This window comes from Bubalus kerabau, chromosome 18 (genome assembly GCF_029407905.1).
Source record: "Bubalus kerabau isolate K-KA32 ecotype Philippines breed swamp buffalo chromosome 18, PCC_UOA_SB_1v2, whole genome shotgun sequence".
Taxonomy (NCBI): domain Eukaryota; kingdom Metazoa; phylum Chordata; class Mammalia; order Artiodactyla; family Bovidae; genus Bubalus; species Bubalus kerabau.
This window is the reverse complement of record NC_073641.1, coordinates 5,654,885-5,681,559: the sequence shown is the minus strand read 5'-3', so window position 1 is coordinate 5,681,559 and position 26,675 is coordinate 5,654,885. Positions and strand designations below refer to the sequence as shown.

At 41.0% G+C, this 26,675-nt stretch overlaps 1 protein-coding gene across 28 annotated transcripts in view; it reads left to right on the top strand.

The window, feature by feature from the left end:
• Positions 1-1,834: 1,834 nt before the first annotated feature.
• The window catches only part of FBXW11 (F-box and WD repeat domain containing 11), a 131,727-nt gene continuing 106,886 nt past the window's right edge, over positions 1,835-26,675 (top strand). For 6 of the 28 annotated variants that reach the window (XM_055554591.1, XM_055554586.1, XM_055554585.1 and 3 more), the window contains exons 1-2: positions 2,549-2,688; positions 11,242-11,403. Coding sequence is in view for 4 of the 28 variants with exons in the window: in XM_055554602.1 (XP_055410577.1) it covers positions 2,644-2,688 (45 nt within the window). In the remaining 24 variants the exon portion in view is untranslated. Of the gene's footprint in view, positions 1,859-2,548; positions 2,689-2,731; positions 3,024-3,077; positions 3,354-6,373; positions 7,213-7,258; positions 8,183-8,250; positions 9,110-9,188; positions 9,633-9,678; positions 11,070-11,143; positions 11,404-26,675 lie in introns of those variants that run through there. The other 22 variants (XM_055554602.1, XM_055554584.1, XM_055554582.1 and 19 more) reach the window with 19 other exon arrangements.

Genomic DNA, 26,675 nt, shown 5'->3' with positions numbered 1-26,675 from the left:
AACTGTTTTAATGAGCTCTCAGCGATTGCGTTCCCATGAGTAACCTCAGCTTAAACTACGTAGGCCCAGCTGAGTCCAGTTAACCCACACAATGTAAATAATAATAAAGCGCTGTTATTTTAAACTACTATGTCTTATGGAAGCAACCTAGATGTCCAGCAGATGAATGGATAAGAAAGCTGTGGTACATATACACAATGGAGTATTACTCAGCCATTAAAAAGAATACATTTGAATCAGTTCTAATGAGGTGGATGAAACTTGAGCCTATTATATAGAGTGAAGGAAGCCAGAAAGAAAAACACCAATACAGTATACTAACGCATATATATGGAATTTAGAAAGATGGTAACAATAACCCTGTATACAAGACAGCAAAAGAGACACTGATGTATAGAACAGTCTTCTGGACTCTGTGGGAGAGGGAGAGGTTGGGATGATTTGGGAGAATGGCATTGAAATATGTATAATATATATGAAACGAGTCGCCAATCCAGGTTCGATGCGTGATACTGGATGCTTGGGGCTGGTGCACTGGGACGACTCAGAGGGATGGTATGGGGAGGGAGGAGGGAGGAGGGTTCAGGATGGGGAGCACATGTATACCTGTGGCGGATTCATTTCGATATATGGCAAAACCAATACAATATTGTAAAGTTAAAAAAAAAACTACTATGTCTTGGAGGTGGTTTGTAAGATGCAATATGTAACTGAAACAGAGGTCATTTATTTTAACCCCTTTATTCTACTAATGAACGTCTCAAGGCTCAGAGAGGCAAAGGGTATGGTGAAAATAAGACACCAAGTTAGCAGCAATAACTTTCTAATTCTGTGCTCTTTCAGTTCCTTCAGTGGAAAGCAGCAGAAAAGGACTATGAAACTCAAAATCTACCTGCACAGAACTTTACACTGTGTCCTGCCTGCATATAAATTACTCTAATAACTTAATCCTTGGAAATGGAACGATTTCTAGGTCATCTAGTTCCTTCACTTTACAGGTGCAGAGAATGCAAAACACTTGAGAAAGGCTGACATTTGGAAGCCAGCCTGATACAATTGGACGGGTAGTAATGCAATTAGATGATAAACCTGGCCGTCTTAGCTAGGCTTTGTGTTCCTCTGTTAAATATAATCTCACAGAACAATAACGTTAGACAAAGCCATTCTGTGATCATGACAGATCAATACAAAAGCAATACCACTCCTTAATTACATTTGAATACAGGTAAAACATATACATTGTCCAAACCATAAAAAATGACCAAACATCCCCCAACCTGGCTAATGAGGGACTCCTGCTTCTCTACCAATTAGAGTTTTAGACTCATTCTAGCATTCCTTCTTTCTAGGTAAGGTTTATTGGGATACCCAATCAGAGAATTTCCCCACTTCCTGACAGCATCTTATCCAGAATAAAGCCCCACTTCCTTAAACCCTCTTCCAAACCACCTGACAACTCCTTCTGAGATGCTCTACAGTTCTTGACGGTGTGTGTCCTCCCTTCCTGCACCCAGTAGTAAACTCAACTTGTTCAGCTATTGGTGTGCCCTTGCTCCCCTTTGGTTAGAGGGTACGGACAGACTTGACAAAGTTCACACAGAGCTGAAGGCCGAATTCACTGGAAGGCGTCTCCAGCTGTATTCCTTCTTAGCACCTGTCACTCCTGCGATTAATGCCTGTCTTCCCCTCACTGGAATTAAACTCCTTGAGCAGAGAGGCCTTGTCTGTAAGGTTCAGAGTTGAATTTCCAGTGCCCACACTGGTACCCAGCAGAGGCTGGAAGTTTAAAAATTTCTGAACAAATGAATTAAAGGGGCTGAATATACACAGATCCCCTTTCATTTCTCAGTTCCTCCCGGTACGTGGTGCATATAGACCATAAACCTTCTCTTCCCCTACTAACTTTCCTAACACTCACTTCTAGGACGCCTCTACTGTCCGAGTCTACCCATCTGCCTGAGATTCTCCCGTTCGTTGGCCGCTCTCCCACGCCTGAGCCCCAAGACCACCCCCTCCTGTCGCACGTCGAACCCACCTGTCGCCCACACCTCACCCTATCCTAAACGCTAGCGGACTAGCAGCGCCGCTACTTCAGCGTCGAGTGGGCGCTGCAGACATCGAACGCGCATGTGCGGAAATCGGTCGCACTATCTCTGACAAGTGAAGAGTTGCCTTGGAGTTTCGGTGCCGGTCCGGGTAGCCTCGGGCTGCCAGGAAGTCGGGGGAAGGTAGCCGGAAGGAGAACCCGAGAGCAGGGCTTTCTGGGACATGTAGTTGGGGCGCTGCCCAGGCCCTACTTTGAGAGAGCCCTTAAGTCTTCAGGTTTGCAAGTCTCGCATTCACAGTCCAATGCTGCTTTCCGCTCCGAATTCCGCTTCGAGCAGCTGGGAGAGAGTGGCCTGCTGTCGGACTCTCGTCCCCACAACGCTCTGCGGGGCCCGCGGCGCCTGCCGGGAGCTGTAGTCCTCGCTCTGCGTACTGCGTTCGCCGAAGGGGAGGGCGGAGCTGCCGGCGGCCCGGGCGGGCTGGCAGCGAGAGTGGGTGCGAGAGCCGCCTCCGCCTCTGCCGCCTCCGCCGTCGCCTCCTCCGCCCGGGCCGTTCGCTGCTGCGCGGGGAGAGCGAGGCGGGGCCGCCGGGGCCGCCATGGAGCCCGACTCGGTGATTGAGGACAAGACCATCGAGCTCATGGTGAGTGCGGCCCGCTGGACCGTCCGTTCTTCCGTCCGACCGGCCCCGGGCGGGCCTGCCCACCTCAACGTCCGGCGCGAGGCCAGCCCTGGCCCTTCCCTGCTGCCTCGGCCCGGACCTGGGCCCCCCGACTTGCCTGGCCTCTGGCCCGGCGCGGTTCCTCCGGATCCCTTGAGGTCGCAGGCCGGAGCTGGCCCGGCCCCCTCCATGCCACTCGGTTTTCCTCCCACCCTCCCTCCCTTCTATCTCCGGGCCCGTCCCTCGAACTACCCTCGCTCGCTCAGGCTGTGGCCTTAGCTCACACTCACTCTAGCATCCCGTTCCCCCTTTAGAAGGTATTTTTTTAATTCTTCCCTGTTTCTCCAGCCCAGGCCTGCATCGCTCTTGCCAGCCCCACTCAGGCCGAGTGAGATGGTGATGGGAGAGGGTACAGAGTAGATCGACAGGGCCGTGGCCTCCGCATCCCGGAAGGGGTCTCAGCACCCTCGTCTCGACCTAGGGCTGTATGGTGCCGGCATCGGCCCTATGGGGGAGGAGGTGGAGAGCTCTGGGGTTGGAGGCTGTGACCGAAAGGGGCCTCTTTCCCGGCCCCCTGTGGTGTCCGGCTTCTCGGACAAAGGGTTTCCTACTCGGCCGAGAGAGATGTTTGCAGAGCAAGGCCCTAGGTACTCTGGATTCCATCTCCCTGTTAAGAGAAACTGTAACTTCACGTTTTCCTCAGCTGCTTTGGGAAATTGGGGAGGAGGGGGGAGGGGCTGTCCTCATCACTGCCGCCAGTTCTTTCTTCTAGAAAAAAAAGGAGAGGGGGAGCCTACGGCCCAGGGGAAGCGATCTCTCTTCTGTTTAGAAACCTTTGGTAGCCAGGCCAGACTCCCTGAACCCACCAACACCCCAGCCCCCTTCCGCCTTAGGACTTGGATCCAGAATGGGTTTTTAGAAACAGGACCACGAGAGAGTGGCTAGTGGAAACGAAAAATTTGCTACTTGGTGGATGATTTGGCGCAAAAAGTAGAATATGGCAGCTGTTACTGCCAGTTTGAACATTAGGGAAATCAAACTGGGCTCTGGAGAGTTGGGAGGGGGAAGTCTTTGCCTCAGCAAGTGAACATGCCCAGGTTTTCTTCCTGTGGAAACCTTGACAGTGCCTTTGTATCTCTCCAAACAGTAACCTCTTCTACCCTAGGGTTGAGAAGAAAGATGAAAGAATCTACTTAACACAGCAAAATGTTTTCCTAGCCAGATTTTCTCCAGTGTGAAAATGTTTATTGAGTCAGTGATTCCACTGGGTAGGGTCGGTGACATCAGAGCTACTTCCCCCATTTAATGCTATAAATAATAAATGGTGATACTGAAAGTCTGCTGGATAGCCGCATGCTTCTGTGGATGACGGTGTCTGGGGAGTTGATATGCATGTTTTAAAAATGGAAGTACAGTAGCGTAAATACAGAGGCAGCTTAATATTTGCTGTCCTTTGCATAATTCACTGCACTTCTCTAGCAGTCTTGGAAATTAGAGGGCAAAAAAAAGCTCTGGTAGTTTCTGATTTGTGTGTGTGTGTGTGTGTGTGTGTGCGCGCGCGAGCGAGCACACGTGTGGTTGCTTTCTAAGGGATACTGATACGAGTTTTTATTTGGTTTTCACTTATTAGGTAACTTGTCAGTACAACTTATCAAACTTTTGTAATCAAGCTTTTGATATTCTGCAAATTTTGTAGGGGTTATTTTGGTAAAATATCCTAATGGAATGACACATATAGTACATATTCTTACATATGTACAATACCTGTACTTACTTACAACAGGAGAAGTAGGACATAGCAAAAAATTGTAATTTGGTATCTCTTTGAAATTGGCTGTTAAATTCTCCTTCCATTTTCATTCATTTAAAAAATAACTAGGGACTTCCCTGGTGGTCCAGTGGGTAGAACTCACTGTGGAGGGCCCTGGTTCTATCCCTGGTCAGGAAACTAAGAATCCACAAGCTGCATGGCGCAGCCTAAAATAAAATAACTAGAATTTTTTTTCAAAAGAATTAAAGTACAGTGTAATCCATTTAATGTCTTTGAATGGATATGGAAAAAAAATTCTTCCTAAATATAACTGGCTTTCTGTGTGTTTTGATTTTACATGATTGTACTTGTCTGATCTGAAAAGATATTTCAGACTTTTCAGGGACATTATTAAGTGGAATTCTTAGAAAATTTAACAGAGAAGACTTAATAAGGTAATCATCTGGATCAGTTTTAAAAGTTGCTTTTCATATACGGATTGTGATATTCTCTCAAAGGGCTACCAGTTAAGACTCTTAACGCATCTGTTTCGTAAACATATATGTATTTATTTTAGTGTTATAGATAGCACAGATACTTAACAACTGATTTAATAAATCCAGTATCAGGAATAGGAATGATAATGCCTTAAAATCTAATTGCACGTGGCTTTCTGTATTCACTGCATTTTAATTACAGTTTCCAGAACTAGATTAAAAACACTTTTTACACTGGTTTCAAAATAACATGATGAAAGGAGGGGAAGGGGTTAAACTGATGGTATTTTGAAAGCCTAAAGCATGAAATATTTTTAGATTTTTATGAGTCAGCTTCAGTACTCAAATATTTGTGATTGTGCTGCCTGTACCAGTTCGGTACTTAATGGTTAACAGGATAACTTTAAATTGATATTCCAGAGTGTGCTCTATCAAAGAAAGGAAACAGGGTTTCACCAATTTCTTAATCTTCATCCCTCTACTTTCTTTGATTTTGATTCCTCCTTCCTTTTTTTCTTGCACTTTCTGAGTTTCCTAGGAAATAAAACTGGTGATAGAATAATTAAATATTCAAAATATAACCCCTGTTGTTACTCATACGCCTGCCTGTGACCAGGTTCACAAAAAGTGCCTCTCCAGCTGACCTACCTCGTAGGTAGAACTCAGTCTTTAATATAGACTGTAAACTCTTGATCGAGACAACTGAATTTATAATTCCTGATGGTGAATAATTTAACCATCAGATGACTTTCATGGCCTTATATTGGCCCAATACATACCTAGTTTGTGGGACTGCTTCTTAAACTTCTGACTTTGGTTTTCAGTTCAGTTGCTCAGTCATGTCCGAGTCTTTGCAACACCACGGACTGCAGCACTCCAGGCTTCTCTCTCCGTCACCAACTTTGGTTTTAATTAGCCTTAATATTACTGAGCTAGAAAAGGAGTAAACCATTTGGAAATACACAGAAGTTCACCAGGCTTTGTCTAGTGTGGTGGACTTCACTGGGAAGAATGAAAGCTGCATTATGTATCACATGATATTTAATGCTTGAATGGGAAGTATATGTTGTGCTCAGGCCCTTATTACTAGAAAGCATTCTCAGACCTGCTAATTGGAAGAAATGATCATTAGGCCTGCCTGTTAGAAAATAGCAAAAGTTAATGTTAAAGGTTTGGGAAAGATAATCCTGCCTCCTCTGTGGGTGTGAGAGTACCCTTTACCCCCTTTACTCAAGTAATGGGCAGTTTATCCTTTGTTGTTAGCTGCTTGGTTCACTTCTTGGCTAAGTGACCTTAAGTGAATCATTTCCCTTCTGGTTACCTCTGAATGGCTATATTACTTGTTGAATGTAGTAACATGGGTAAAATACATTGGATCTCATTAAGAACTTATAATATCAAATCTATTTTTAGAGCTGTTGAAGTACAGACAGGCCACAAGACCAAAGAGATGAAAGAAACTAAATGACATTATTGGAAGTAATTATCTTTTGTTCTTTTTACATCTCTCCCCCTGCCGCCTTCTAGCCTTTGGCTTTCTAAGTGAAATAGTGGGATTGTTCAGTGGCGCCTTTAAAAAATTGGGTCTTTGTCACCATCACTTATCCTCATTGCCTCTAGCCATGTGCTGCTTTACCAAATGCAGATTAAATAGACAAAGGCTTAAGTAGGGTCCAAATGAAATAAATCACACGCTATTTATAGACCTCACTGACTGGCCTCAAGAGGCTTGTGGCTCAAATATTATCAATTTTTAGTCCTGATTTTGGAGTAGGTTAGATGTCCTTTCAGATTTGATAAGGATAAACCTGAACCTGCTCGCACGTCTTGGCACTCTTGGCCCCTGACTGCTGTCTCCTGGAAACTGAGAGAGCTCTGTAGCACAGGAGGATTGCTAGCCCATTTCATAGGTTTACAGAACAGCACGTGTATTCCTCTGAGTTGTTATGTTTGGTCCTATGAATTTTAGAAACAGACTTTCCTGAGCTGTGAGGAGCCTGGGATCTTGGGTTCCACCTGGTGATATTTACAGTTTAAGGGAAAGAAAGCATTTGAAGTCCTCACAATTCAGATTCCTGCCTCCCTTCCAGCTTTTTCTTCTCACATTCCTCACTTATTCTATATTCCAGCCAAAGTGTGGAGGACCATTGTTCTTCATATTTCCTTTGTCAGCACTGATATGAACTGACCTAAGCCCATGTCTCAGGCTACTGATATTAATGGGAAGGACCTAATAGCTCTCCAGCCAAATTGATTTAGGTGAGATCTCAGCAATCCTCTCTTCCACCCATGTTGATGGAACACCCGTCCTCTTCTCTCCTCTCAGAACACAATTTAGATACCTCTTCTTGATGTCAATTTATATTATGGTGGCAGATATAATTTTGTTTTTATATCGATAGCAATGCCTACATGATAATCATTGTTAAATGAATGAGTGCTGGAACTTTGTATTTATCCTGTGGCACTTGGCATCTTCTGCGCTTGTATTAAGAGTTTCCTGTTTGTGCCCCCTGTTAAATGATAAACTCCTCAACAGCGCCTTCTTGTAGTAGGTGTTCAGTAAATGTTGAGTTGAGCTTTCCTGTTGGTTGCTTACATGTATTATTGCTGTCTGCCTATATCTTAGCCATCCTCTTTTCTGGAAATTCTCACCTATATCACTAATTCTCATAATAACTTGTTCCTAATGCATATGGGACTTACCAGACCTTCCTGTGTATCATGGAAGTTTGATCATGTCTAAAGCTGATTGTCCTTTGAATCCTTCATTATGTTTAGCGCTTGGGTGTGCAATAGATATTGATTTAAATTAATGTTAGATTTTTTTTTCATGCTATGAAACCTTTTTAACATTTCTGTTTGATAATTCTTAAGACAAGTGGGGATGGATAGGGGAGAAAGACTGCTAAAGGGAAAAGAAGGGTGGTATGTGTAGCACAAACTTCTGTTCATGGACATTTTAACCATTATTTACAGACTCTTAAACATATACAAATTGATTTATGTACATCCCAGAGTGTGGGTGATAGCAGAATATTGAGGAAACCAAATTCCTTTTATATCTGTTGATGTGAACTTGCCAAATGGTGATAAGTTCTAAGGATCTGTGACCTTAGAGACACATGATTTAACATAAAGGGCATGGGCTCTAGGGTGAAACACCTGAGTTTGTATCGTAACTCTCACTTGCTGGCTGTGTGACCTGAAGAAAGTTAACCTTTCTCTGGTAAGATTTCACTGTGTGTAAAAATTAAAAAAAAATGCAGGTATCGCTTCAGTGTTGGGAGGATTATGAGAGATGTGTATGAAAGGACCTTGCAAAGACTTGTCTCTCAGCAACTGTCTGCCAAGCTAACTCTCCCCGCAAGTACAGGGACCGTATTTTGTCAAGTACAGTCAAGACAGATGGTGTGAGAAAAGTTTTAGTTTTTGTCCCTGATGTGTGCATGTACTTAATTGTGAAGCTTTGCAGAGGCCTAAAATTCAGTTGCTTTTAGCCATGCATTTAGTGAGGCTTCTTTGGGGAAAATGATGAAATCATACAGAGTCAATACTGCCTTGGAAATCTGGGAAATACTCTCTCAATTACTAAGAACTACCAATTAGACATAATTAGACCTGTACTGTTACGGAGAGAACCCACTTTAACCCTGTTTTACGTATCCTGGTAGAAGGAGACTGGTAATTGTTCATACTAACACTGAGCATAGTGATTTATGTTTGATCAATTTAGTTTAGCCAAGGAAATTAGAATTTTTAAATTCTTATTCTTGTTTGCTGGTGATTTTGACCTTTAACAGAGTAAGCGGTGACTGGATACAAGATTTCCTCCTGAGTTCTATTGTTGTTCATTGAATTAGTTGACAAAAGGGGAAAAACCTGTTGGTCAAGAATGTGCTTGTTACCCTCAGTTCAGTTTCTGCTGATCACAATTGCCTAACAGGAAGTTTGTAGGCAAATGAGACACCAGCCAGGTAGACCTGACAGTCCAGTAGCGTATCTACTCTGGATTTTATTAACAAAAGTCAAAGATTGCTGAGTCCAATTATGTCAGCAGGAAGCATTTTTAGGAGATTCCCTCTCAGGGTTAGTCAGCAATGAAGACCTTCACAGAATGGAAAGCTGTGAAGTAGAAACTGTGGGACATTAACATGTAGGTGGAAAAAAAGTTTGTGAATAGAGAGATGTGCAAATACCTAAGTACTATGAATATCGAAAACTGTTCTCTAAGAGCAAACCACTGGTCCACAGAAGAAAAAAAATTAAGTGAGAACTCTGTTAAGAAAAAAGAACCCAAGTAATTATTATTTCAGAGTTAAATTGAGAACTCTTAACCAGTTTTGGGAACTAATGATAAAATGTGTTTTGGTTCTGTGAAATGATTGCTTGGGAGACTCAAAGAGGAAGGGGCAGAGGACATGAAGAACTTAATCCTTACTATCCTGGTCTGGCATCTGTTAATCTTTGTTTCTCTGGCGGAAGGCCTGCCACCAATTAGGCATTCAGTAAATGTTTATTTGAAGGAAAGAGGGGGGAAGTTAACTCGCTAATGGAAGAAAAGGCCTGATGGTGCAGGAGGCTCAGAAATGAGTCTGTTAGTCAAATTGTTTGTGGCTGTGTTTTGGTTGTAGCAGTGAGTTACATGCTTTGAAGATCAGACTGTACTGCTCTAGCAGGTGACTACTAGCCATAGCCCACTAGCAATTTTTGTCAAAATTGGGTTTGTAGTTTATTAGGCTCTAGACTAATGAGAAGAGCTTGAGCGCTTATTCTTTGTGATTTAAGTTGAGGGTTTTAAGGTATTTCCACCTGTTTGCTATGAAGAGGTTACTCTTAGACTGGTACTTCAGTCACTTCAGTGCTTTGCCTATACATGAAAAACCAGAACATCTTTAGTCTTTGCCTATGGACTATTTATTGACCAATCTTGGAATTCAGGAATTCTTTGGTTTCAGCTGAGTTTGGGGTTCTTTGTCACAGACACATCTTTGCCACTAGGCACACAGGCTGTGTGGGCAAGGGTATAAAATTCATGTTGTGGCCTTAGAATTGAATGAGTTTTTGATATTGAAGTGCTTTTAAGTGGCAAGATTAAGGGAGTTAGCCCTCTCAGGATGGCTGAACAAGTTCAGTTGTATTTTAGTTCAGCTAGGCTGAAATACTTACTGTTTTGTATTTTTGTGGTTCTCTGTTCTGACGTCAGTTAGCTTAGAGCTTGGTTTCTTCTGCCCCAGGAATCGTGGTCTTTTTGGTCCTTGGACTTTGGAGGCCACCGTATTCTATGAAAAGGGCATGGGCTCTACCCCCTAGTGGATGTGGGACTTGAGCAAGTTCTTTCTTCTCATATTTTTAAATATGAGTAGTGAATGTATAAGGCCTGGTCCAGTAGCAGCCCTTCAGGCATCATGGTCACTTCAGGAGCATTTTGGCAGTAGTGTGGCAGTTGAGGAAGTAGCAAATGTATGTGCAAGCAGCTTCACAGTCTTTGGATTTTTAACTTTTTATCTGTGGCATCCTGTTGAATACCTTTTCCTGTCCTCCTTGTAGTTTGCTTAGAATTTATAGTCTAATTGTAAGAGTTGGTATGGTAATAAAAGAATGTTGATATAATGTGGACCGGGCTGATGTGTTTAAAGGTGTTATCTAGTAAATTGTTTATTATGTTCTTTCTTTTCCTTGGTGTACCCAGTGACTGGCCATTGTGGGGGATTGGCCTTTACTGAGTCAGAAGTTCACTTTTAAAGTTATGTCACATGTTTTGAAATGTCCTGTATTGTAGCTGAGAGTTTAAGATTTGAGTGATGTGTAGATGTCTTATGTGTAGCAAACTTAAAAATTTTTTGTTAGGTGCTTAAATAAATTTTTATTAGGAAATATTTGAGCCTCTTCCCCTATTAATTATGACTGACAAAGTTTCTGTAATTGTAGAGGAACGGTTTTAGGAAATGGATAAAATTCATTGTAGCTGAATGATCTGGGACAATTTATATGGATAGTAGAGGAAATTTTTATCATGTATTTGGAAATTACATACTTGTCATGACTGAGTATTAATGTTAGGGATGCTTCCTTCTTTGTTTTGTGGAATTTCTTGTCCATCTCTCAGCACAGAGGTGAGCAGTGCTCCTGCACACCCTCTCGTATGAACCCGCAGACTCAGGGCTTGTACCTTTTTTCTGTGCTTCAGATCCGCCACTCCATCGACCCCTCCTTTCATTTCTTGGTGGCTGTCCTTTGCCGCTGGTGCCATGGTGGGTGTATGGATTGCTTTCTGTCTTTCAACAGTTACCGAAGTGCATGTTTGGGATTTTGTTGAAGAAAGCTGGATACAGTAGACGGACAGAATCTTGGAAGCTGCTTGACTGCTGTCTTTTCTCAGACTAGTCTCAAAGGGAATACCCCCATTCATTCTGGATTGGTGGATCTGAAGTACAAAATATTGTCCAGGTAAGCAATTACCTTGTATTGTTTTCTTATGTAGAACTCGACTCATTGAGAGAAACTTAAAATTCCTTTACTTCTTTTTCCAATATAATAGAGAAAGGAAAAAAAGTTAGATATTTATGTTTAGTGTTTTTGTTTTGGTGTGGATTAGTTGGGTATTTGCTGGTCAAAACTTTGTTTCAGTGTAAGAAATGTAGTTATTTTTATTAAATAGGCCCAAAAAGTTTGTAGTCACAGCCTAACAGGAAATTCAGTTCAGTGAACAAGGGACTTTTGTTTGAGGAATAAGTTGGAAGATAAGGGAAACAGATGATTATTTTGTATTATCTCATGATTTATAGTTATTACCTGGTCAAAATAATTTTTGTCTTTACTATGTAAAGTAGTGGTCTTTTATTCTTAAGACTCCTGGAGAGTCTTCTCTACTTAGCTACTGTTTACAGAGCATCTACTAAGTACCAGCCACTACTGTAGGCTCTTTGCACGTTTTTCGTATTTAGATGGCCTGTGCTTCGTGTGTATTTTACAGACAGTAAGATGAAGCTCTTGAGTTTAAGGAAGCACAGTAAGTAGAGTGGCAGAGCCACTTGCAGCTAGTGAGTGGCAGAGCCAGGCTCGGAGCTGGAGCCTGTGTGTCTCCAGAGCGCTGGCTCTTGCCATCTGGCTACATTTGCTGAGGTTTGCACTTAATGTCAGGATTTTCATGTCGTCTGTATACCGTTAGAGCAAGGTGTGGTTTTCTCCTGTGGGGTTCCACTTGGAGACCACCTGACAGGTCGCTGTTGGGCATGATATTTTACTTACATCTGGTGCTCTCTCTTCTTAATGAAAAGATTAGAAGATCTTTGGTCAGTTTATCAAGTGAACCTAAAGCTAACTTAGGAGAGGCTGTACATTTAAATGTCAAAATGTGCTTTATACGGGGAAGTATCATTTGGTCTAGTGAACTCAAACCTGTTATCTTCTCAGTTCCTCCTTAGTTTTCATTGGTTATTTAAATAGCTCGGTAGCTTATTATATAGACTAGTTTTGACCTGAGGTTTGTCAGTCTTACAAGTAAGACATTTTCAGGAAACTCATGACTTTTTCTGGTGTTTAAGCACTCCAGAGTACTCATTTCCTTTAATCTTAAAAAAATTCTTTATCATAGACTGACCCTATGGCTTTGCGATCCTTCTTTTATTTTATTCCTTTATATTTGTTGATATTTCTTCTGGGTGAGCATTTTTCACATTTCCACATGGAAAGTGAAGAGCTTTCAGGATGCTGATGCTGATAGTAAAAGCAGTAGCAGTTAACACTGGGCACTTACTCTGTATTGAGCGCAGTTCTGAACATTGTGCATGTATAAACTCATTTTCATGGGAACCTGGTGAAGTCGGTACCCTTATTTCTACTTTGCATATGTGGAATCTGAAGGCTAGAGTACTTAAATAACATGTTCAAGGCCTCATATCTAGTAAGCGCCAAAGATGAGATATGAATCTAGGCAGTTTGGCTTAGAGAATGTGCTTCTAATGTCTGTGCCTCAAGTTTGTGGAGTATCATCTAGTGATAAAAAGAGGGGTGGAAATCCTGAAGACTAAAATTGTGTATTCTGATTCCATGAAATCATTACAAAGGGAAAGGAAACAATTGTTGTTGAGTATCTATTTTGTACCTTCTGTAGAAGATAGTCTAGCTCTAGGATTCTGTGTCAGTCATCCAAGACTGTCTACCAGGCTGTTTCCTGAGAGGACTCACAATAGGGTGAGTTTAAGGTTATCTTCCAGAACAGTGCTGTTCAGTTAGAACTCTCTGGATCGTGGAAATGTTCATTATCTGTGCTGTTCAATATGATAGCCACCAGCTGCATGTGACGCTCTGTAACTGAGGAACTGGATTTAAAATTTTAATTTAAATAGCCACAAATACAGTTTAGAATTTAACTTCATCTTATGTCTGATTCTGAACTTAACTCTTAGAAATCTAATCTTGTCAGCTTGCTGAAAGCCAGCTCCTTATCATCCCATGGTTGGACTTACAAGACTGATAATGTAAAATCAGAATTCCAGTTTATTAATTTATAATGATATGTGCATGTTGGTGTGATTAATGTAAACTTTTCTGATTGGTAGATTTGCTTATTAGGTCCTACTCAACATGCCAGTTTAAGTTTTTCAAGTAAGAAACACTAGTTAGAAGGACCTGAAGACTCAAGCCAATCAAGTGGTTTAGTTAGCATGGACTTGACCAGGGAAGTTATATATTTGCTGACCTGAGACTGAGATGACCTCATCCATCTTTTACTTTAAGGATGGATGATTTTTCTGTCTTCTTGCAGCTTCTGTGCTTGCTTTTACTTCCCATATCTTTTTCTGATTATGGCATTCATTTTAGGCATGTTAATACATTCAGCTTGAATGCAGTCTTGTCTTACAGATCTGGGAAGCTCTTTGTTTTCCTTAAGGCACTTTTATCACTGTTAGGATCCATTTTGTGTTCATTTTTGTCTCTAAGAAGGCAGTTGAATTTTCCTTGCTTCCCTGAGGCCTCTTTTTACTGAAATACACTTATTAGCTTATTTAATTTGGTCCTATAGTGTGGGGGTAGAATAGGAACATACTCATGTAAAAATGCCTGATACATTCTCTTTGTATTACTTCATGTTATTAAATGAGCTTGTTTTTAGCTCACTGTATCATTGTTTTGGGACTTGTTCTTGAGCCTTTTGTTCCTTAAGTAGAAAGAGTGGTGTAACCAAATTTGCATTTAAGAAGTTAACTTTTCAGGTGTCTGCAAGGTGGATTGAAGAGACTCAAGGCAAGGGGACTAGTTAGTTCAAGTAAGCAATGATTAGGTAAACCAAAGTGTTGACAATGGGCATGAGGTGGGGTGGACTTAAAAGAGATGTAGGTGGTAGGACCTACAGACTTGGGGGTTGGCTATAGGAGTAAAAGATGGATGTAACAGGAATTTTAGATTTTTGCTTTGGGCGCCAGAATGGATATTTGTTCTCTTTTTCAAGATAGGGAAGACTAGAAGAATAGACTGGAGAGTGTGGAGGGAGGAGAAAGGAGTGAGTTCAGTTAATGAATTTGAGTTGCCTGTGGGTGAATCCTCTAAAAGGAGAAGTATCTAGTAAGAATATTGATTGGGAACTCACCAGAGAGAGCAGAGAAAGAAAGGTTTGGGAATTTTTATTTAGCCTCAAGTGGTGGCTAACTTTATTTAGTGGAATTAGAAGATTAATAGATGGGGAAACAAATAGATGGGGAAACAATGGAAACAGTGACAGACTTTATTTTTCTGGGCTCCAAAATCACTGCAGATGGTGACTGCAGCCATGAAATTAAAAGACGCTTGCTCCTTGGAAGAAAAGTTATGACCAACCTAGACAGCATATTACAAAGCAGAGACATTACTTTGCCAACCAAGGTCCATCTAGTCAAAGCCTTGGTTTTTCTAGTAGCGATGGATGGATGTGAGAGTTGGACTGTGAAGAAAGCTGATTGTCAAAGAATTGATGCTTTTGAACTGTGGTATTGGAGAAGACTCTTGAGAGTGTGGACTGTAAGCAGATCAGACCAGTCCATCCTAAAGGAAATAATCCTGAATATTCATTGGAAAAACTGATGCTGAAGCTCTAATACATTGATCACCTGATGCAAAGAGCTGACTCACTGGAAAAGACCCTGATGCTGGGAATGATTGAAGGTGGGAGAAGGGGATGGCAGAGGATGAGATGGTTGGATCACATCACCGACTCAGTGGACGTGAATTTGAGAAAGCTCTGGGAGTTGGTGATGGACAGGGAATCCTGGCGTACTGCAGTCCACTAGGTTGCAAAGAATCGGACACGACTGAGCAACTGAACTGAACTGAAGGTTAATAAGAGTAAATAAAGATTTGAGGAATCTATATCTGTGCCTGGAAATGCTAATATAAAGAAACGGGCTACAGCTGAGGTTATGATGTTGAACAAGAGGTGTTACTACTCTCTCTTTTTCACACTGATCTGGGAATTCTGACAGCCTATTCCCAATCTTCACATTAGTCCATTATGTTTGGATTGTGATATTTTTTCCACTGTAATGATTTATTTCATTCAAAAGGATACAGTTTTTGAAATGTATTTTTAAAGAGCCATTTTGTCATTACACATCTTACCTGTGTGTTAGTCACTCAGTCGTGTCCCACTCTGCAACCCAATGGACTCCTCTGTCCATTCGTAGATTTGTCAAATTCATTTTTTACATCCAATGACAAAAACAAGGGGAAATTAACCTAAACAGTGAATGTTCTGGATTAAGTGTGAAATGGGAAATGGAAATTTGCTCTTCTCTCAACCTGTCTCAGTTCCTGAGTGCTTCTCATCTGACTGTGATAAGACACATTTCTAACATCACAGCAGGAGGCCTGAGTAGAAACCAGCTATTCAGCGTCTACTAGTCAGTCAGTCGAAGAAACAGCAAACTGTTCAAGTGCTTGTGTGAAAATTAGCTGTGTAGAAATAATTGAGATGATGTGTTGGTCCAGTGTGGCATATATTTAAGAGATTTTTAAGGCGGATTTTTACTATATGCTATTTTCACCTTATGCACAGACTTCAGACTGTAATTCTCAGGTGAGCTGTAACTCCACTGTAATTAGGCTTTGATCATGAAAGCATGAAGATATGATGATTTCATCATAGCTACAATCAATACTTATCAAAAAACTTTTTTGAATACATCGTATATGTCTGTGTTATAAGGTGCAAAAAGGAGTATTCAGTAAGAAGAAAAGTTTCCCATTCTCTTTAGTGTCAGCGTCTCCACCATCCCAAGGGAAAAAAATGCAGGAAGGCAAGTGGTTGTCTGAGGAGGCTTTACAGATAGCCACGGAAAGAAGAGAAGGGAAAGATAAGGGAGAAAGGGAAAGATATATCCAACTGAATGCAGAGTTCCAGAGAATAGAAAGGAGTGATAAGAAGGCCTTAGATGAACAGTGCAAAGAAATCGAGGAAAACAGTAGAATGGGAAAGACTTGGAATCTCTTCAAGGAAATTGGAGGTATCAGAGGAACATTTCGTGCAAGGATGGGCACAGTAAAGGACAGAAATGGTGAGGACCTAACAGCAGAAGAGATTGAGAAGAAATGGCAAGAATACACAGAAGAACTTTACAGAAAGGGTTTTAATGACCCGGATAACCATGAAGGTGTGGTCACTCACCTAGAGCTGGACAACCTGGAATATGAGGTCAAGTAGGCCTTAGGAGGAGAAGGCAATGGCACCCCACTCCAGTACTCTTGCCTGGAAAATCCCATGGACGGAGGAGCCTGGTAGGCTGCAGTCCATGGGGTCGCTAAGAGTTGGACACGACTGAGCGGCTTCACTTTGACTTTTTACTTTCATGCACTGGAGAAGGAAATGGCAACCCACTCCAATGTTCTTGCCTGGAGAATCCCAGGGACGGGGGAGCCTGGTGGGCTGCCGTCTGTGGGGTCGCACAGAGTCGACAGGACTGAAGTGACTTAGTGGCAGGCCTTAGGAAGCATTACTAGGAACAAAGCCAGTGGAGGTGATGGGATTCCAGCTGAGCTATTTAAAATCCTAAAGGGTAATGCTGAATATTTATTAGAAGGGCTGAAGCTGAAACTCCCAACACTTTGGCCACCTTACGGAAAGAGCTGACTCATTGGAAAAGACCTTGATGCTGGGAAAGATGGAAGGCAGAAGGAGAAGGGGCGGCAAAGGATGCTGGTTGGAGGGCATCACTGACTCAGTGGACATGAATTTGGACAAACTCCTGAAGGTAGTGGAGGACAGATGTAACCGGTATAACGGCATTACACTGTTTCTAAACTGGTTGCTTTTTAAATTGTTCTTTTATTTTTCTCATAGCTTCTTATTATGAAGAATTTAATTTATATGAGAGTTGAGGAAAAAGCAGTACAACAAACCACTGTATACTCTCTCCACCTAGGCTCAACAGTTACTAACATTTTGCCTTATTTGAATCACTTCTCTGCTCCCACCTTGGTCTTCCCTTCCCACCCTCCTCCCTTTGGTGTCCTCTCCCCAAGTAAGCACTCTTTTATGTTAAACAATTTGAAAGTACCTTGCGGACACTATACCTCACTCTAAATATTTCAGCATGTACCTTTTAAGAATAAAAATAACCTCTCCTCTCTGAAAGCCAACACACACATAATACATGTACCATGTATATAGTATATATCTCCATATTATAACCAAATATTAAATACAGTCATATGCATTTTATACATAAAATAAAAACCACAAAAAACTATTTTTATCTGAGAAAATGAAAGTAATTCAGTAATATAATATTCAGTTAAATTTTTCCACTTGTCCCAAGAATGTCTTTTCGAGCACACCTTCTTTAAAAAAACAAAAACCAGGTTCCAAACAAAATAACCCCTTTGTATTTAGTTATGGTGTCTTTTTAATTTCTTTTCATTTTAACAGTCTCTCTGCCCTTTTCTGTCTTCTGCGATTGACTTTTTTTTTTAAGTCCAGTTCAGTTGTCCTGTAGGATGTGCAACATTCTTCACTTGTTTGAACATTTCCTCATGGTGTTATTGAGCTTGCTTCTCTAGCTCCTGACTTCCTGTAAACGGGAAGTTATATGAGAGGCTTGATTGCAGCTCATTTTGACAAGAGTGCTTCATCACAGGTGAAGTGTACTTTGGGTTGAGTCATGTTGGGAGGCACCTCAAATGACAAGTTATCCCATTATGAGCTGTGCTAAATTTGATGCTTTGTCTAAGGTGGCAGCATTCAGATCTCTCCATTAAGGTACAGTTTTATCATCTGTTATTAGAAAGGACTCTATGGAATAATATTTCGGTACCTTGTAAATAACCTGTTACATTATAGCTTTTCACCCTGTGGTTTCAGCTTCCTGAGCCTGAAATCATTTATTACAATATAAGTTACAAAATTTTGGCTTTCTGTCATTTCGTCTGTATTTATTAGCTAGCATTCACCGAGGCCATCCCTGTTTCTCCTCCTTCCTTTTTGTGTATCACTGTACTCTTCGTAGATGTTTATTTATTCAGTGTGTTAACAGTCAATTACAGTCTTTATGGGTGTTCAGATTTGGCTAATAAGAGCCCCTCAGGGTAGCTCCTGCTTCCTTTTCAATGTGAGTCCATCAGTTTTGGTGTGCTCCTTGGTCTTCTGCTTTGCCTACATATCAAGAATCAACCATTTCTCCAAGAAGCTCTGATTCCTTTTAGTGGAGAACGGTGTTTAGAAACCAAAATCAATACTATTGGGTTTTGTTGCTTCTAGATCTTTTCAATAGACAGAACTAAAATATGTATTTGAAAGAATCATGGGTTCATGTTAGTTCTGAGTCAAAGTTAATATTACAGGGATGTTTTTCTGAACCTGTTAGCCTTTTAATTTTCAGAATCCTAGGGATCATACTGTGTAATGGCCATCTAGTTGAAGTACTAATTGCCATGCATATAGGCAGATAAATAGCTCTATTCATTAATTATTAAGCACATAATCAACAGGTTCTGTTTGATCATGTAGGGAATACAGAAGAGCATCAGGTGTATATCTTGTTTCCAGAATCTTGCAATTTTTTTATGTTAAAAACTGTAGTACAATGTGAAAACTGCCAAGGATCATGAAAGGTGGATATACAATTTGTGGAAGCTAGAAAAAAAAGGAAATTCTATAAAGGACAATTTTAAAAGTTATCCTTTGAGGCCTGAGCAGAGTGGATGTGGATGTACTGGGTTGGAAGAGGGATTTCATAGCAAAGGCGAGTGAGTGAACAGTCGTCGCTGGTGGGCTGTAGTGTGTGTTGTCTGTCAGGAGGTACGAGTAAGTGGTTATGTGGACTGTTGGGGTGTAGTTTGTGTGAAGGAATTGAGGTAGATTGCAGATGCAAAGAGATTATAATCAGATCTGGGGTTATCCTTTAGGTCAGAAGTTACAGACAAGTAGCCTGTAGATAGAGATCCACAGATGTAATTTATTTGATCCACATAGATTTTTAAAAAGTGAGACATTTCCCATCAAAACACTGGTTTATCTGAAAACTGGAGCTGAGTCGTGGCTGCTTTTTTGAGCCAAGGCTCGTCCTTTCCAGTTCACCACAGCTCCTGTAAGACTTTCTTTTGAACTTGTCCTCCCTGTAGGAAAGGAAGGATGAGAGTAGTGGGTGTAATGGGAGATGAGAGGTGACTTGAAGAGTTTGAGCAACATCCGGGCTTTAGGAAGATCACTCTGGCAGTCAGCTTGGAGGATGCAGTGGAGCAGGGAGACCAATTAATAGACTGTTGTAATGTTTCAGGGAAGAACTCACAAGATAGTAACAGATGGCGCAGAAGAGGAGGAAGTAAGACACTGTAAATGCAGAACGGGTAGAGGGTGTTGATATGACTTTCTGTCTATGTACTGAAAAGAATGTAAATCAGACTCTTAAAACATGAAGTCCAGTTTGTAAAAAGCTTTGTACACATAAATCAGTATCTGGAGGTTTCTGGAAGTTAGCCACATATTTTTTAATCTATTGGTTAATTTTGGAAGACAGTAGTAATAGTTTCATCCATTGTCACTGTGTTTAGTTTCGTAATATGCACAATAACATGCTTCAACAAAGCCTCTGATATGGCGTTATTCCTGAAAGTTGTTTGTAAACTTTAGGGAACTAAACTTCCAAGCAAAGTATTAGTGATGCTGGAACTTTTTTTCAAATGCTGTCTGCTTGTATTTAGTTTTCTTCACAATCTCAGCAAGAATTTAATCAACAGGATAGTGAGTCAATAAGGGATTGCACCGTAGACTTAAAGTTGCACCTTTATTACAATCTTACATACTGTTAATAAGTATTTGGGCGTCTCCCCTGTCTGGTTAGGGCGCGACTCTATCCAGTCCTCTTGGCAGTGCCACTGCCCCAGATACTTAGTGGCGCTGCCAGCTCAGATAACCTGAGGGAGGTGGGCACGAAGAGCATGGGCTTGAGGAGCCTGGGAGTGAGAGTGACGTACACCAATGGGAACCACGCCTGGGTACTGTGTAAAAGGCTTCCAGCTTCAGGGGATGAACAAAGATTGGTTACAGGGCAGCTGTGTGTGTGTGTGTGTGTGTGTGTATACACACACACACGTGTGAGTATTTAACTTACAAATAGTATAGAACACCAGTCTTAAGTGCACAGCTCAATGATTTTCTTTTTAACATAGGTATGTACTACATTGTGTAACCACTACCCAGATCAAGATAGAGAAGATGCTAGAGGCCCTTGAAATAAACCCTCCCAGATGTCTATTCTGGCCTTTTTTTTTTTTTTTTTTCTTTCTTTTACTATTGTTTACTTATGGCTGTTTTTGGATTTTACATAGATTGAGTTATACAGCATGTATTAATATATACTCTTATATTTCTGCCCCCACCCCCATCATGTCTGTATCTGTGAAACTCCCCATTTTGTTGTATATAACAGTTTCCCCCCCCTTGGTCCATTAATCCATTGTGTATATAGTTCATGTTTATTTTATTGTTGACACATTACTTGGCTTGTTGCCAATTTTTGGCTTTTATTATGAATGACATTTCTAAGGTGAACATAAGCACTTGGGTCTCTCAGTTATAAAATGCCTGGAGTGAAATTACTAGGTCAGAGGATAGGCTTGTATTCCGTTTCAGTAGATCTGTGGAGCTGTTTCCCAAGCCCTTCTGTCCATTTAGATGCCCTCTCTAACGTGGAGCGCTCCAGATATCCCCTTGGCTTTGCCAGTCCTTTTCAGTTTAGCCATTCTGTTGAGTGTGTATGGATGTCTACATTGTAGTGGTTTTTTTTTTGTTTTTTGTTTTTTTTTTTAATCAGCTTGCTGCTGCTACTGCTGCTGCTAAGTCGCTTCAGTCGTGTCCGACTCTGTGCGACCCCATAGAGGCAGCCCACCAGGCTCCCCCGTCCCTGGGATTCTCCAGGCAAGAACACTGGAGTGGGTTGCCATTTCCTTCTCCAATGCATGAAAGTGAAAAGTGAAAGTGAAGTCACTTAGTCATGTCTGACCCTCAGTGACCCCATGGACTGCAGCCTACCAGGCTCCTGTGTCCATGGGGTTTTCCAGGCAAGAGTACTGGAGTGGGGTGCCATTGCCTTCTCCGTTAATCTGTACTCATTTCAGGTACACTCTTTGAGTTTTGAAAACTGTATACACTTACATAACTACTACCACAGTCAAGATAGAACATTTATATCCCCAAAGAACTTCCCTCATTGCCATTGTCTCCTCAGCAGCATCCTTGGCTGCAGGTCGCCTGATTTCTGTAACTGTCGGTTACTTGTGTGTGTTTCAGAATTTCATATAGGTGAGACAGGTACAGCATGCATATACTACATGTATTCTGACTGTGATTGGCTTATTTTGCCCAACATGTTTTTTGGGATTCTTTCTTGTTATATCAGTTGTTTGTTCTTTTTCATTGCTTAGTATTGTTCCATTTTAAGAGTATACAACAGTTTTGTTTATCCATTCTCCTGCTGATGAATATTTGGGTTGTTTCCAGTCTTTGGCTGTTAGTAATAAAGCTTACATGAACATTTGTGTTCAAAGTTTTGTTTGGACATTTCTTTTCTCTTGGGTGTACCTAAGAGTGGAATTGCTGGCATAGTGTAGATGTATGTTTAGTTTTTCAAGGAACTGCCAGATCTTTTCCTAAAGTGGCTGTGCATTCTTAGAGTTCCTCTGACAGTGTATCAGAATTCTAGTTGCTCTATATCCTCGTCAGCACTTGATACTGTCACTCAATTTTAGCCATGCTGATAGGTGAGAAATAGTATCTCATAGTGGTTTTAATTTACACTTGTGTGGTGACCCAAGGATGAAAGAGCAGATAAAACCAAGGAGGGTCTTGGAATGCAGAAATAGAAAAACCAGACCCTCGTCCTTCCCTACCCCAAGTTGTAACTTTTAATGGATTTCAGGCCCTCCTGACCAGTATACCTGTGTCCACTCCTACCCCATAGGGAGAAGGTATTTGCCTTACTCTTTCCTCCACCCAGTATGTGTGCCTCATCCAATCAGCAAATGACCTGCAAGACCCCATCCTGCTCTTTGTACCCTGGGTATAAAAGTGGAGTAAGGACCCCTGTTCAACGTCAGTTCTCCTTTGAGCTGACCTGCTGTTCTAACAGTGTCTCCCACTCTAATAAACTTTATTTCCCTCTCATTCTGTCTCATGTCTGGAAATTCTTTTCCAGCCTGCTCCCAGAGCATGACAGTTTCCTCAATGACTAATGATATTGAGCATTTTTTCACCTGCCTGTCAACCAGTTAGCTATTTTGTCTAGAGACATGCCTGTTCAAATCTTTTGACCCTTAAATAAAAATTGAGTTGTCTTTTTCTTATTGATTTGTGGGAGTTCTTTATAACAGTGTGGAAATGAGTTCTTTATCAGATACACATATTGTAGACACCTCTTGTTCTGTGGCTTTTCCAGTGTCTTTTGATGGGCAACTTAATACTGATGAAGCCTAATTATTTTTTTCTTTCGTAGTTGGGCTTCTATGGTGGCTCAGATGGTAAAGAATCTGCCTGCAATACAGGAGACTTGGGTTAGATCCCTGGGTTGAAAAGATCCCCTGGAGGAGGGTATGGCAACCCACTCCAGTATTCTTGCTTGGAGAATCCCCATGGACAGAGGAGCCTGGCAGGCTGCAGCCCATGGGGTTGCAAAGAGTCAGACATGACTGAAGCGACTAAGCACAGTTAATCATTTTTTTCTTTCATTGTTACTGGTTTTTGTAACTTCCTGTTTATGAAAATTTTGCCTACTCTAAAGTCTTAAAGATACTGTGTCTTCTAGACTTGTAATGGTTTTACTATCTCAAATGATTGTTTTCTGTAGTTGAGATAAAGATTCATTTTTACTTCCCATGGTTATCCAATTAGCCTAGTACCGTTATTTACACATACATTACAAAACTGTTGAAAAACTGTTGAATAAGAAATCTATTTTCTTTTTACGGAAGTAATCCATATTTATTATAAGAAAGTTGAAAATAAAAATTATATAAAATAAGAAATAAAAAGAATTAAAAGTTCCCCTTATAATTACTGTTAGTATTTGGTATACTTCTTTGCCTTCATATATGTATTTTTTTCCTTCATATACGTATCTGTATGTTTTGAAACATACAAACGTATGTTTCAAACATTTGTTTTTCACATTAAAATTAATTTGCAAACTACTTTTAAAGCTCAACAATATTTGTGACATCTTTCAGAACCATCATGTATTTCTTTATAATTTGAAGGGGTGCCTAATATGCATGAATATTCAAGTGGATAACTAGTTAAACTACTCATTTATTAGACATTTAAGTTATTTTTAATTTATAGCAACTTAAAACTGGTGCTCTTTCTTGTAGTTTAATCTTTGAACACATCTGTGTTACGTTGGGGTAAGTTCTAAGAGGTGGAGTTGTTGGATCAAAGAGTGTACACATTTTTAAGAGCAAGTGCATTTTATACAGTCAAAAGTTTTACCCACTTTCTCCTATTTATATGAACATGACATGTCACACCGACCATGTTCTATGAAAGTGCTGTTTTCTTCATGTTTATGTTGTTTTAAGGTATTAATAATTGTTTAAAATCCCAATTTGGTTTAAAGAATTTAAAATTTTCTTTAATTACTAGTGATATTGCACATTTTTCTTATGTTTATGGCTATTAGTTTCTTTGTGAAGAAAGAACTGTTGAGGTTTAGCTGTAGTTCTATTCTGCTGATTCTCCATCCAGGTGCATTTGGGGAGTGGCGGAAGGAAGTCGCCAGGAGGAGCTTCTGAGTTTGTTGTGGCCGGGCCAGTGCTGCTCTTTTGTGATTGAAATGGCCATTTTCATGGGAAGCCAGCTGCAGGAGCGTTTGCCTTACTCAGCACACTGTCTGCAGCTGGCTTACGCCAGGTCCCTGCTCTGGCTTGCCCTGGCTGCAGGTGCCTTTATGAAGCACTTCAGGACCCGTCATTCTGGCCTCACTGACAGCTTCAGGGACACTCGCTTCTACTAGCCTTTGCTGCTGTAGCTAGGAAGTGAGGTTCTGCTGGGAATTTCTTGCACTTTTCAGGTAGATTTTCTTTGTTTACATGCAGTAAACCCTATTTTCCAGTCCAGTTTTTCTCTATTGAATGGAAATTCCTTGAAGCATCTTATATTTGTGGAGAGCACTATAGCTACGTTCCTGACACCATTGTCTTTTACTTGTATATTTCTTTGGTGATTTCAGCTGCATAGTCAGAAACTGCAGCCGTGACATCCATTTTCCTCCTGCGTCTTGTCTGTCTGCGCTCCTTTTCACTCTGTCTTTCCATGCTTCAGCCACAGTGATTTTCCCCCACCCCTTCCTCCAGTGCGCCAGGTTCTGTCTTGACCTAACAAGTGTTAACTTCTGTTATTTGTTATCAGGGATGCGTCATCCTTAATTCCTTTCTTGCCCGTTTAACCTCTGCTAGTCTTTTAGAGCTGAGTTCAAGCATTATTTCTTCAGGGACTGTGTCTGGGCTCCCTATATACTCCTACGGGTTAGATTCCCTTTGTCATATTCCTATAGCACTCAGTTCTTTTTCTTCACAGCTGTTCACATAATTATAATTGATGAATGTATTGCATAATCCCCCACTAGACAGTCAGCTCCTTTATTAAGAAGGTATCTCTGTGGGGACAAGGATCGTGTCTGTTACGTCATACAGTTCATAACATGTTCCCAGACTCTAGCACATAGTGCGTACCGTAAAACTAGTTGCCCCGTTGATTGAAGAAATAAATTTAGGAGGGCAAATGAGAATTACTCTCTTGTATCAGAAGTTGATATGTACTTTTAAAATGAATACATTTACTCCATTTAATGCTTGGTGTTTTCTGTTTCAATATCATCGTAGTTTTAAGTGACTTGATCATGAAAATTAAGCTCTTGGCATCAGAAATTCCTTTCAGAAGATTAGAAAGCTTCCCTTCTTTCCCTCTCTGACTCTAAACCAGATTTTAAAACCTGTCATTGACTTGTCATTGACTTCTAATCTATCCAGAAAGTCTTATTTCAGTAATACTTCAGCTGTCATTTTGAAGGATTTGCCAACTGCTATAAACTGCTAACCTTTCCTCCCCCGCCCTCCGTTTCCTTGTGTGTGTGTGTGTGTGTGTGTGTGAGAGAGAGAGAGAGAGAGAGAGAGAGAGAGAGAGAGAGAGAAATCAATAGGATCATTCTTACTGAGAGTTGCTTCCTTAGGTCTGGTAATTTTAGTAAATGCTGCGTGTAATCTCCTCTAGGAAATTCATTTGATAATTGCCATTTTAATAATATGTTTCCCAACATATCCCACATTTTCTGACCCCAGGATTCCTCTCCTTTATTTTGGCTCAAAACTGATAGAACCCGAGGCTGTTCTTTACTATTTTTCTGTATTTCATCCTAACAGCTTTTATTCATCAAGGGTTTCCTTCACCCTGCCAAAGTAAAGAGGGAGGGAACTAACACTGGTTAAATGGCAGATTTACATCTACTGTATCTTTTAATCTTTTTTAATCACTATAACCTTGAAAGATAGACTTGCTTCCACATTTTAGCATGTGAGGAAATGGAGTCTGGTGAAGGTAATTATTTTTTGCTCGAGGTCACGTAATGAGTGAGTGTTTCTTTCTCGGACCTTCTTTGCTCTGTCCCTCTCTCCTCTCCCTTCCTATCTGTGCAAAGCCTTGTGCTCTTTCTTAGATTCTGCACCTCTAGCTATCATCACCTTAGTTGAAGAGTGTTAGGTGGCAGCTTGGAACTCTAAAGAGCTCCAGAGACTCTGAGGCAACAGGGTTTCCAGGTTGTAGGTGGGCAGCTGCAGGTTATCAGTATTGGAGAGACTGAGCAGGAGAGGGGAAGCCTTGCCTGCCCCTGCCCTGATTGCCTTTGCAAGCCCTCATGCTTCCTTCCCTCCCTCATTCTGCACTTAACTCATTCTCCTCAATTCCAGTCTTTTCTGTTTGGTGGGAGTTCTAGATTGGCTGTTTATCAATAGGATATAGTTAACATTTATTTAGTGTCTACTTTGGAGGTAGCAGGTGCTGTACACCTTGGAACGGGTGGCTTGCTTAATGTCCTATTTTGTGAACCTGGGATCTTAACCTGCCTCTGTCTAGGCTTTTTTTTTAGCCTTACATTTACTTTTTTTTTTTCCTAAGGAAAACTGAAGCAATTAAAATCTATGAAATCATGTTCGATGTGCTAGTTGTATATTTTTACAATATGTATTTAAATTAAGTGTGTCGCTAT